Source organism: Anguilla rostrata, chromosome 15 (genome assembly GCF_018555375.3).
Source record: "Anguilla rostrata isolate EN2019 chromosome 15, ASM1855537v3, whole genome shotgun sequence".
Taxonomy (NCBI): domain Eukaryota; kingdom Metazoa; phylum Chordata; class Actinopteri; order Anguilliformes; family Anguillidae; genus Anguilla; species Anguilla rostrata.
Genome location: NC_057947.1, coordinates 801,418 through 814,766, shown reverse-complemented (window position 1 = coordinate 814,766; position 13,349 = coordinate 801,418). Strand labels below are relative to the sequence as shown.

Sequence of the window (13,349 nt, the reverse complement as noted above, 5' to 3'; positions counted from 1 at the left end):
TGATAGATGTTGGTCTGATAGACGCTGATCTGATAGATGAGGATCTGATAGACGCTGGTCTGATAGATGGTGGTCTGATAAATGCTGGTTAGATGCTGGCTGGCTGGATGTAGATGTGGGGAAGAGGGTGTGGATAATGGAAGGTTGTCTGTAAATAATGTGGTTATAGATGCTGATCTAATAGATATATATATATATATATATATAAATAAATAAATAAAGTTTGGCGAGTTCAAAATTGAAGCCGATAACATAGGGAATTGGAGGGACACCTGCACAGGTCATTATTTATCTTGTCTCATTCATATCATATCATTAGCACCTTCAGTATTAGATCATAAATAACTGTCCTGAGATGTGCATTAAAACAACTGGATCATATGTACAATATCCAGTACATTATGCAAAGAATGATGAGCAAAAGCCTTGTTGGGAATCATTCGTTTTTTGTTAGTTATAATGTTCAACAAAAAATGCACAGAATTTAACATTTATTCAAAAAAAGATAGAAAGCTCTGTGATTCACACTGCACTCACTGATATATCATCTGATTGGACTGTATTATTTGGGATGCAGTGTACTTACGTAGCTCCCGAGCAGAGCTCATGCCAATGACAGATGCTAATCCTCAGCTGTGTAATGCATTTGCAGAGGAGGGGGGCTCAGATCCAGCTCAAAAATAAATTAAAGTGTTCTCTCTCACCCTCTCCAGTTTTCTCTCTGAGATGACAGCCCAAGGCCATTTTGTTGTTTAAATAGTAAGGAAGAGCAGCACAGATCGGGCTATTATTCTATCGGATGCAGCTTACAGTGTGTGGCTGAAACAAAGAGCCAGATTTGCTCAATGTTCAATTATTGGGAAAATATTTTACATCATTTTACATGATCCTCCTCTCTGTACTATAGCGGAAACAGCCACTATACTACACCCTGAAGATTCATAATGAACCTAACAGGGATTAAACACTTAATGACTTTGTGCCTTCATTCTGAATACGTTTGCAAGCATTATATATATAAAGCAGTATATGTCCTTTTTAACGATTTTCCAAAAAATAAATAAATAAACGTAGCATTTGATAACATCTGAATAATTTATATCCACCTGACTTGAACTTCAAGGAAGTCAGTTTAAGACACGCATCGTGGAGAGAAAGTTTTCCTCCCAGAATTTGACATCACCTTCTCCATCACTTATTCAATGAACCGAGCAGTTTTCTGATTCATGACAGATGAAAAAGAAAAAATAAATAATTTACAACAACATAAACATGACAGACTCCCACTCCCTTCTCTTTTGCTTTTGCGAGTTCTAGAAATATATCCTGGATGTAAAGTAAGTTAAAGCAAACATTCCGACCTGCCTCTTGGGTTACTGGTGTCTGATATATGCATTCTGGGCTGCCTCTTGGGGTCATGGTGTATGTATTCCCCACTAGATTCTGTTCAGACAGTGGTGCAGTAATTCAGATGCCATTGTCTCTTCCTGGGGGATTGTACTCCAGGGAGCATGGTTCAGCTTGTAGCGGCTAGCCTTGCTGGGAAATTGCCTTACAGTATAGCATGCACAATTTATCATCCCAAGGTAACCTGGGTTTCCCGTGTCATAAATACCCCCCCCCCCCCCCTTGAGTCACCACTGGAAAACCATTCCACAGTCCTGGGATGTGTTTTTACTACACTTCCCAAACCATGACTCACCCTTTCGCTGTGGTCCACCGCCTGCTCTGTCCATTACACGTTCGTTTCAGTCTTCTCTTTCCACCCCAAGGCAGGGCTACGTGTCCTTCAGGACAGAACCTCGTGGAGTTCTAGTATTCTGTTCATCTTTGATAGTGTGCGCGCGCGGCTCTATTTGCCAGGGAAAAGAACATAGCTGTGTTTTTGCTTGATAATGATATGATGGTGGTAATCGCTGCTACAGCACTGTTAATGGTCCAGTACATTGCAGGGTGCTGATGTGTGTACAGCATGGCAGATTACAGGCTGTGCTAGTTTGCACTGGTTTAGTTTTTCTTTTTGATAAAATTAGGCGCTAAAACAAAAGCCAATGACTTTGAAAAGACACAAGTACTGTATATATTATTTATCTCAGTGTCTGTTAGAGGCTACATATGCTTTCAGTGTTGCAGTATTTACCCATAATGCCCACAGTAAAGAGTGTGATTAGCCTTATTGGCCTGAGTCACAAATGCAGTGTGGTCAGTCCCACATTACAGAGGAATTATACAGTCCCTCATGGGGGGCAGCAGTGTACTGTTACACTGTGAAGGCCGATTGCTTCCCCATTGGTCACCTTGTCTTTCATACTGAACCCAAAGCCCTTGCCCCATTGGTCACCTTGTTTTTCATACTGAACCCAAAGCCCTTGCCCCATTGGTCACCTTGTCTTTCATACTGAACCCAAAGCCCTTGCCCCATTGGTCACCTTGTCTTTCATACTGAACCCAAAGCCCTTGCCCCATTGGTCACCTTGTTTCTCATACTGAACCCAAAGCCCTTGCCCCATTGGTCACCTTGTCTTTCATACTGAACCCAAAGGCCTTGCTCGGTTTACAGCATATCTGTACACTGAACTCAACTTTGGAACAGTGATGCCTCATTTCAGATACAGGAAAAATACAGTTCCTTTATTTAAAATAAAAAAAATAATAATAAAATTGTTTCCTGTTTACAGAGAATCAAGGTTTACAGATTTACAGATTACAGATTTACAGATTTTTGGCCTTTCCGCCACATGGACCCCAAATGTGTCTGGATTGAACTGGAGTCAGATACAGAGCGACAGGCATAATGGTCTCTCCAGGGCCAGTTTTAGGCATAAGCAACATGGTTGGTCCACTAGGGTGCCCTCAGTGTGTGAGGGAAGGGTTTGGGGCGGGGGGGGTGCAGAATTAAAAAAAAAAATTTAAATCCACGTGTTGCATCCATGATGGTTAGCAGCTGTCCCCTCCCCCATGGGTCTGCAATCACTCTCACCCCCCCCCCCCCCCACCGATCCCCAGTTTGACCTGGGGCCACCGCAAGCCTGGAGCCCAGCCTGATTGTGTCTCTCTGACGCGTGCAACATGAGCAAAAGCTTTTAACAGACTGCACAGCGCTGATGACATTAGTTTAAACAGAGGAGTTCTCCTGGGCTTGCTGTATACTGCCATTTTCAGAGGAATCCTAGCTCCATGTCTGAATAAGGTGCTAGGATTCCTGCCAAAGAAATATATAATGCAAACAGAGACAGCTGTAAGCAGCATTTAAGCCACCCAGCTGTCATGTGATCAGAGTCACAACAGGGCATAAAGTTGGAAAATGGCTGTCAGTGCACCACCCTGCCGGGGTAAACATGATAAAGTGGGTATATTTTAATTTTATATTTTACTGTATATTTTAATTAATTTCCCTTATTTCCAGATTCAAAGTTGCTGTTTAGGTGGCTTGTGGTGTTACACGTCACAGTGGATCTGCTAAAAACATTAAAACCTCACAGGACAGAATAACAGTTTCTGTTTTGTGCCACTCGTCATCGGGCTGAAAGGTTGTTTAATCTTTCGCAGAAAAATCCAGTTGTGCAGTAGACGCGCCCCAGAGACCGGGCTTCCTGGAGCTCAGATAGTGAGCTCTAACGAGCGGAGCCTGCTCTGTGAAGTCTCTTCTGGGCTGGGCTCCAAAAAAACAACCCCCTCGCCAAAAAACTAGTGACTGGGGACTCCCGACAAGCAGGCAGGAACCGACTGTTTGCATCATCATATCTTCAGTCAGATAAGGCAGAGGAAATCCAGCTCTAAGTGCTCTGAAACACAGTCTGGCATAACGCAGAGCTCTAAGTGCTCTGAAACACAGTCTGGCCTAACACAGAGCTCTAAGTGCTCTGAAACACAGTCTGGCCTAACACAGAGCTCTAAGTGCTCTGAAACACGGTCTGACCTAACACAGACCTCCAGGTAATCTGAAACACAGTCTGGCCTAACGCAGAGCTCTAAGTGCTCTGAAACACAGTCTGGCCTAACACACAGCTCTAAGTGCTCTGAAACACAGTCTGGCCTAACGCAGAGCTCTAAGTGCTCTGAAACACAGTCTGGCCTAACACAGAGCTCTAAGTGCTCTGAAACACGGTCTGGCATAACACAGAGCTCTAAGTGCTCTGAAACACAGTCTGGCCTAACACAGAGCTCTAAGTACTCTGAAACACGGTCTGGCATAACACAGAGCTCTGAAACACAGTCTGGCCTAACACAGAGCTCTGAAACAGGGTCTGGCCTAACGCAGAGCTCTAAGTGCTCTGAAACACGGTCTGGCCTAACACAGAGCTCTGAAAGACAGTCTGGCCTAACGCAGAGCTCTAAGTGCTCTGAAACACGGTCTGGCATAACACAGAGCTCTAAGTGCTCTGAAACACAGTCTGGCCTAATGCAGAGCTCTAAGTGCTCTGAAACACAGTCTGGCCTAACACAGAGCTTTGAAACACAGTCTGGCCTAACACAGAGCTCTGAAACACAGTCTGGCCTAACACAGAGCTCGGAAACACAGTCTGGCCAAAACAGAGAACGCTAACTTAACAGCAGCAACAGTTACAGCAGAGAAAAACAGTTTCCCTCTTAGACTGGTACTGTGTTCTGTCTGAAAGACCCTGGATGGAAGATATCCCAGTGAAACTGTTGTTTAGACAGCTATGGACATTGCAATTAGATGAGGAAGCTTCTTGACTAGGGAACACATCATTGTCTGAATCTGGAGTCTTCAAATGCAAACCATCATTGTCGTTATTATAGCCTTAGTCACAGCCTTCTCTATGGAAGCTTATTCTTTTATTTTTTGCAGTAAATGTTGCAGAACAAGCCAAACTATGGTTCTGTTTTATATCAGAAGGTACTGTACTGTGGAAGAGTCCAAGGGGATATTAGCAAATGTGTTAATGAGCATAAATTATCTTCTATACAATGCACACACATGCATGCACACGCACACATACACACGCACACACTTACACACACAAGTATATGCCACAGATTGTACCTTATGATTGGTACTTCACATGAAAATTTGTACAGAGCTGAAGCCTACTATTCAAATGGTTTCTTTCCTCTTGCAAGTGAAATTGCCTCAGTTTAACAGCTTGCGCAGGTCCTGGAAACCTCTCCACAATGTACAATTATCAAATTGTGCCGGCCTTCATGACTCACTGCAACATGCAATCTTTCCACATCCGACTAGTCTGGCTGGATGGCTCCCTTTCTGTCTGAGAGAGGAGCTCCACGTGCTGTGGGAAAATCTGCTGGAGCCATTACCCACAGTGCCTCATGGTGAAGCACATTAATGCCTTAGTTCTGAGATTGTTCCATTACCCACAGTGCCTCATAGTGAAGCACATTAGTGCTGTAGTTCTGAGATTATTCCATTACCCACAGTGCCTCATGGTGAAGCACATTAATGCCGTAGTTCTGAGATTATTCCATTACCCACAGTGCCTCATAGTGAAGCACATTAATGCTGTAGTTCTGAGATTATTCCATTACCCACAGTGCCTCATGGTGAAGCACATTAATGCCGTAGTTCTGAGATTATTCCATTACCCACAGTGCCTCATAGTGAAGCACATTAATGCTGTAGTTCTGAGATTATTCCATTACCCATAGTGCCTCATGGTGAAGCACATTAATGCTGTAGTAGATCATTTAATTTCACGTCAGATTCTGCTTACATCAGCACCAGGGATCAGCTTCCTAATCCGTGTCTGCTGAAAACTAAGACCATTTGTTTCTAGAAAAAACCAGTAACAGAGTACTGGCTGAGTAATAGCACATTTTCAGGTAACAGAAAATTCCACCAATAGAAACAAAACCAATATTTAATCAATAGTGGTTATAGATCTACGTAGCAAGGGTCAAATCACATGGTAACCCTGGGCCAAATCTGAAATATGGGCAGTCCTAAATGATCAAATGGTCATTGATCATTCATCAGAGACATTAAAGAAACAGTGGTCCGGATGCATTGGTCTGTGCTCTTAACTTTGAGTGACAAATGTAAGCAAGGATCTCTGAACACTTCTCTCCATCGCTGACCAAGAAATACCTTCATTTTCTTTAGCCTTCCTGGATGCAACCAACTGTTCCATGCTTCGTTGCGCTAAGCAGAACAGTATCAGCTATACCGGCTGTGTTGAGTGAAAACAAACTATAATTCCAAACACAATCACATGACCCAGACCACATGCAGTACAGGACATTACAAAGTCACGTGTCACAACTGTTCAAGGAATCCTGTCGATGCTGAAGACACAAAGTTTGCTGAAGCTAATGTGATACTTTTTTTCTTTTTGGTGAGGCACATTAGTTTAATGAACCCCAGATGGAATGGCTCCTACCACAGCTAGCAAGCTGTATAGTCACATGACATCATCACCATCTTCACTCGATTATCCATGAGAGAAGCGACTGAAACATTTACAGTCCTTTAATATTTCACAGCATTTTGCATATTTTTAGACTTTTCCAAGCAGAGATCTTCCACAAACCCACAAATAATCGGCATAAAGGCATTATGGACATAATTGTTCTATATTAGAGTGACCTTAAACCTAGCGATTATAAATAGGCCTCTGTGCCTTCTTGGTGAAACTGCTCCATTCCTGAGTGTCATACTGATACGATATGATATGCACATTATTGAGCCCCGGGGGGTAATTTGTGCCATACTGCATTTGACCCATACTAGCTACTTAGGAGCAGTGGGCAGCCACAGTGCAGCGCCCGGGGACCAACTCCAGCTCTGAAGCAAGTGCCTCGGTCAAGAGCAATGGCGGGAGTATAACTGTGGGAGGAAACAGGAGCACCTGGAGGTTCTGCACTACTGTACATTGCTCTGGATAAGTGATAGTAATGTAAATGTAGCATAATAATCTCTGAGATACAGCAGGGTGGGCATAGCTGAGCTCACAGGCCTGTACTGCATATGATGGAACTTTCCGCACAGACCTTACGCTGCACAGAGACCCAGCCCTGCCTCTGCCGGAGCCCCAAACAGGAGCATCCTCTGTGCTGGGTTCTAAGGCTAATCTGAGCACATTATCACAATAACGAGAGTAAATGCACTGAGCAAAGGTATGAGGAAAGGAACTGAAATGAATGTGCTAATTAAGAAGGTTGTTACGATGCATGTGATAGTGTTAGATCATTCAGAAATGGGTGTCAGAAACATTTAGCATGTTGGTCAGCTATGCCACTATTTTGGCTGCACGTGAAGGTCTATGGTTGATCATGAGGCATGACCAATATGTTCTTGTCTTGGATTCAGTCAACATTTGTCCTTAATTTTCACAAAAATAATAAATAATTAGCTTTTTATTTCTGCATTTATTTATTACTTTTTATTTTTTAAATTTTATCGTGGTCACAAACACAGTTTGATGAACTATCCTTGTTGGGTTTAAGCAGAAAAAATCTGACACCTGTCTTGAATTGCGAGTCAGTTCTGTGTTTATTAAATCCAGATATTTCTCCTGCTAGGGTTCCAAGTCATGAATTTTTTTCAAATCTATTTTTCTGGTGTAAATATGAACTTTTTTCTTTTTCTACTTTTGCTAAGTCTGACTGATTAATGAATTGCTGGAACGCTCTCTGTGTGAAAATGATAGTTTGGGTTTTCCTAACCAGGCCCGTGTGCTTACACTAAGCCTGTAAATGCTTTTTAATGTCGTATGACATCATGCATCGCACGCCGCCATATGTCCTGGGCCATGAGGCCGCAGGAGGGAATGCTGGGACACGCTCGCAGGTCTGGGAGACCAGGTCGCTGCCAGCCAGCCCAAGTCCTCCTCCGTACAGAAGCCACGCCTCCGTAATCTTCAGACAAGCAAAAGCAGCTGTGCAAACAGCCGGAACTCAGAAACCTGCTCGGGGTGACACTGCCACTGCAGCCAGGCTGGGTCCACCTTTCCTGCCCTCGCCCCGCAGGCCCCCCCTTCCGCCCCCTGACCTGCCGGAATGTTCTAATAGCAGAACAAATTCGCCAGGAAGAGACTGACAGGTCTGTCACCACAGGCCACGGGTGTTTAAGCGCACGTTTCAGAAGGGCTGCTGCTGGCACACTGAAGCGAACGGAGAGTAAAGGAGCCTCTGAGCTCACTGGCCCGCGCCTCCCCGTCCTTCGGCCCCGGCCGCGCTCTGACACCCGCGCCGCGGCCTCCTCCCCCGCTGCTCGCAGCCGTGATGAGCTTTAATATTTCGCAAACGCAGCCAAAACAAACAGTTTTAAACATCTGGAAATTATCACCTTCCACATTTCGCTGGCTGCCACGGCTGACTGTAAAAGCCGTTCCCATGGAGAGGCAGGACATGCGTGTGCGGAATCAAAAATCTATCAGTTAAATCATCTGTGTCTGGGAGAAGTCCACGTTCAGCCCCAGAGGCCCAGGCCGGGTGACAGTGAAATATTGGGTCGGAGTCCCGGGGCTCAGAAAGGTGTTTCTGGACCACGTGCGGTCCGCTATTTCCATAAGCGGGGAGCGCAGAACCATGTAATGGCTTCAATGCACAGAGTGCCTCATGGTCTTCATCTGTGACTGGACCTTGAATCAATACTTTGTTGTGTTTTGATAGACACTGCCACAACAACCAAAATCACATTATGAATTGTGGTCATTTCTTGTTGCTCGGGGAAAAGCTGACGTCAACATTTTCAGTGAAGAATAAATCTCTCTAGGTGACATGAAGCTTGCTTGGCACTGACCCCTGACCTGACTCTTGCGTTAAAAAAATAACTTGTGTGTGTTACTTAATGCTGCATTTATGTATAGCACTCTCACTGTTAGGGTAGAAATATGGGGGGGAAAAACCCGCATAACTAACTGGTGATGGACGTACAGCTAAAAGTTTTAAGTTCCTGTCTCACGGAGTGTGGCGTCTGTGCTGAGGTGACGTCATGCATTCTTTGCTCCTTTCTGAAGACGTCTGGAGTGCATTTTATGAGCGAGTAGGTCGGGAAGGGGCAGGCCTGGAAGGGGGAATGCTCTTGCATCATTTGCATGTGGTTCATAACCACCTCACACGTTCCATGTGCCTTAACTTGCTTATATTCATTATTCATCAGCATCTTGCTAAATATGAAAATATGGAATGGCCAAAGCTATATTTTAGTTCAACTACAAAAATGTTGCTGGCTGTCTTTTGTGTATGCATTATCTGTGTATGCTTTTTATAGCTTCAAAATTAAAGCAAGGCTTCTTTCTTTCCTTCTGGCCATGAAATGTTTTGAGGTTATTTTCAGGCAGTCGAATGTGAATGTGTGCACACGTGATATGAATTTTACCATTCTCTTAACGTTATGGTTTCAAACTTCAAACGTGTTTCCACTCATCAAAAGATTTATGTTTGAAGAGTCGCCCAGCTTCCACTTCTGCAGTAATCTAGTCAGCTTCAGTAAACACCACAGCTGGCATTTCTTCAGTTTACATGGATTTCTTTGCTTGTTTTGCAACCTCTTTACACGCTGCTTGCAATTACCCTTGTTCTAGAAAATTTCACCACGTTTAATTTCCAGCCACCATTTTCCACATAAAAATGGCAGTTGAGCAACAGCTTGCAACGCAGAAGGCATGTTCTGCTGACGGCAGTGTAACGTTTCCGAGCACGCGGGCGGACACTGGCGCCATCATGCTTTTAGGTGAAAAATGCTCTTTATGCAGCCCAGCAGGAGAGGACCGCTATCATTGTAGGAATTTATTTATACTCTGGATCACCGGGTGTGTCAGGAATTTCTGCTGGCTGCCTCGTGGCCCAATCAGCAGCTTGTTTTGCCTCTCCACCAAACCCGAGCTTATTGTACGAGAAACTTCAGAACCCTTCATTTGAGTAAACCATAAAGTACTACGTACTGAAATAGCCCAAGCCGTTCGAGGCGAAGGTCTTTTGCGTTTGGTTTGGGACGATACGACGTGACACACAATCAAACCTCAGCCAGATGTTCTGCCCTTTGAGGGGTTCACGGCCTTTATAGGGATAATTGGGTGGCTTTTAAAACACGGGGGCAGAGGCGAAACGTGTGAACCAGCTGCTTTCCAACACTGCTATGCGCTACACGGCCCCTCAGCTTCACTGCTTTCTAGCGCTGCTATGCGCTACACGGCCCCCTCGGCTTCACTGCTTTCCTCCGCTGCTATGCGCTACACGGCCCCCTCGGCTTCACTGCTTTCCTACGCTGCTATGCGCTACACGTCCCCCTCAGCTTCACCTAAATACATGTGTGCTTGCAAACTGTGCCCACATCTCTGCAGTAATGTTAAAACTATAACATCAAATTTTCATGAAGGGAGTCTCGCACAAGCTCAAACTTCACATCGAGCTGCGACTGGTGTGTGGACACACGTATTATGAGGGGGCCACATTCAGTGAAGCTTTGCGACGATCTACAAAACTGTGTGAACATCTGTCTGTCCCTATGAACTGGCACAGCCTGTCTTCCCAAATCCCGTTTCCAGCACATCCGGAGGGTGCAGCTCTACCGCAGAAATGGCCAAATAAGGAAACCGAGCCGTCCTCGCTGGGCCGGTGGAGGAGCGAGCAGCCGAAAGGAGCCGGACAGTAATAGCAATCAAAACAATGAGAACCGCGGAAACCGCCGGTTAGCGCTGGAGCCCGGGCTCCATTCCGTTTCAGCTTTGACTGGTGAAGCTTCATTCACCCCTGCCCCCGTTCCTGATCTCCGGGGTCTGCTTTCTGTCAGGTCCCACCCAGCGCTGCTGAGCCGTGCAACAAGCCTTCGCATTCGTTTGGCTTTCTAAATCAGACAGATAATATACATTGTTTGAATAGCTGAAACCACTCTTTCCTAAATCAGACAGATAATGTACATCGTTTGAATAGCTGAAACCACTCTTTTCTAACAAGTGCAAATGGTGCAGCCAAATGAGCAGTGATTTCACGGGCTGTGGCATTTTTAATTGGTTATCCATGGGCGAAGATCTCTGTCCACTTCAGCCTGTGTTCTGGGAATTACTTTCATGTTCCCTGTATGTTGGACCGGCCACGGCCACCAGGGGGCTCATTTTAAAAGTCTTCACTCCCCCAAAAGGAAATACTAGATAATACATAAATTATGAACCACTGAGAACAGGGCAGCACTCAAATGGCACACAGTATTTAAGACACAGCCAGTTATTATTTTTCAGCTATGCTTCCCTTCAATTAAAATGTGAATTATCTAATAGTGTGCCAAAGGGCTTGCTAACACAGCCTTATTTGATACGAAAGCTTTAACTGTCCATCATCTGTGTGTATATGTGTATGTGTGTGTGTGTGTGTGTGTGTGTGTGTGTGAGTGAGTGTCGTTACTAAGGGAACTTTAGCATCATATGTGGTTAAGATGTAGTTTTAATAAGGAATACTAATGCTGAGTTACGGTGATACACGGTCGTTTCCTACATTTGTAGAATAAACCCAGTCACCATTTCAGTGAGATGCACATCCCAGCCCTCCCACATCTGTCCTGCATTAAACTATGATCTGAGCTGCCTTCTTTCAAAAATCCACTAGGGTTGGTCCTGAAGCAGATGTGAGAGTGGGCAGGGGGGTTGCGAGGTGGGGTGTGTGGGGGGGGGGGGGGGGGGTGCAGGGGGTTGATTAATGTGGGTAGCATTTAATGAACCAAACAAGGTGAAAGGAGTAGAGCAAGTATGCGAGCAGGATTTTACAGTCCCCCCTCCCCCCCTAGCGATAGCAATACAAAGGGTTACAACAACAGAAGTGCACACCCCCCCCCCCCCCCCCGCCAACAGCCAGACCAACACCCAGAGTCCGACTGAAGTCCGCCAAGCGTCACCCGGACCGAGAGCGTTCATCTTCCACTGCCAATCTGTCCGTGCAAACTACAACTTAACAAACAAGCCAACAAGCCCAAAGAGGAAAGAACATGCCCAAACTTATCTGCTCATTACGCTGTACAACTGGCCGCACCGTACTCAACCAACAATGAACACGCAAAACAGCTAACACAACTTTATGATGTTCTCTCTCCGCTTTTACCTGTGTGGCAATGGGAAACGAGTCATGCTAAACAAAGCCTACTGAGTCAGTATGTAAAACATCATGTACCTGGAGCACAGTTAAAACATCATGTACCTGGAGCACAGATAAAACATCATGTTCCTGGAGCACAGCTAAAACATCATGTACTTGGAGCACAGTTAAAACATCATGTTCCTGGAGCACAGCTAAAACATTGTGTTCCTGGAGCACAGCTAAAACATCATGTTCCTCGAGCACAGCTAAAACATCATGTACTTGGAGCACAGCTAAAACATTATGTTCCTGGAGCACAGCTAAAACATCACGTTCCTGGAGCACAGCTAAAACATGATGTAACATTCACTCAGAGCACAGCTAAAACATCATGTATCTGGAGCACAGCTAAAACATCATGTTCCTGGAGCACAGCTGAAACATCATGTTCCTGGAGCACAGCTAAAACATCATGTACCTGGAGCACAGCTAAAACATCATGTAACATTCACTCAGAGCACAGCGGAACTACACGTCTGTGTAACACCAGCCAGCGCGCTGAGCTCTTGTTCTACACTAACCATCACAGCAGCTCTCCCCGAAAACTGCCAACACGCACAACGCAGTCAGCAAAGACCTACAAAGAGCGCGTCAAAAACCTACACAAAGCGCGTCAAAAACCGACACAAGGCGCGTTCACTCACCACTGTTTCCGTCCTGGCACCGGACAAACAGGACCTGAGCCGCAGAAAGGGCGAGAAACAGAAAAGTCCTGGAATGCACAAAGGTCTTCATGTCTATAAGCCAGACATGAGTTCCCCTTGTGGGAGAGAGGGAAAAGCAGCGGGTGAATCTCCCAGGTTATCTGTGCGCCCTGCAGACCGAGCGCTCTCCCTCCCCGTTCACAGACCCAGCAGCAGACCCAGCCCACGCTCGCTCACAGGCTCTCTCAGAGTCACAGCTCCGAATAAGAAGAATGCTGGCAGCTCTTAACCCCCCCCCACCCTCCCCCCCCCCCTCCCCTCTCGTCCACTCACACACAGCTGTGGCTCTGTGGGACTGCATGCCTTGTAATAAACCGCTGCCTTCCGATCAAACTTGTGCGCGCACTGCTGCCACCACGGCACAATGAAGGGACCCAGAAACAGCACAAAGGGCATCGACATCGCTGAAGTTAAAGTTTTCTGAGGAATTTGCAAGAGCAAGATGCTTAAAGTGACTTTTTTTTACTGTTTGGAGGGCGGCTGTCTTAATGGTGACAGAAGGGTATTTTATCTGAGAAAATTAAGACTAGGAATAGAATGGATAAAAAACATAACCCATTTTACTTTGTCCAGGAGGGACAGGTAATATAGGTGGAT

At 45.4% G+C, this 13,349-nt stretch overlaps 1 protein-coding gene across 1 annotated transcript in view; it reads right to left on the bottom strand.

Annotated features, from left to right (window-relative positions):
- col5a2a (collagen, type V, alpha 2a) overlaps nt 1–12,949 on the bottom strand; it is a 60,481-nt gene extending 47,532 nt beyond the window's left edge. The window contains exon 1 of the mRNA XM_064309718.1: nt 12,693–12,949. Within this exon, the coding sequence (XP_064165788.1) occupies nt 12,693–12,783 (91 nt within the window). The 5' untranslated portion in view covers nt 12,784–12,949. The remainder of the gene's footprint in view (nt 1–12,692) is intronic.
- Between the last annotated feature and the right edge of the window lie 400 nt (nt 12,950–13,349).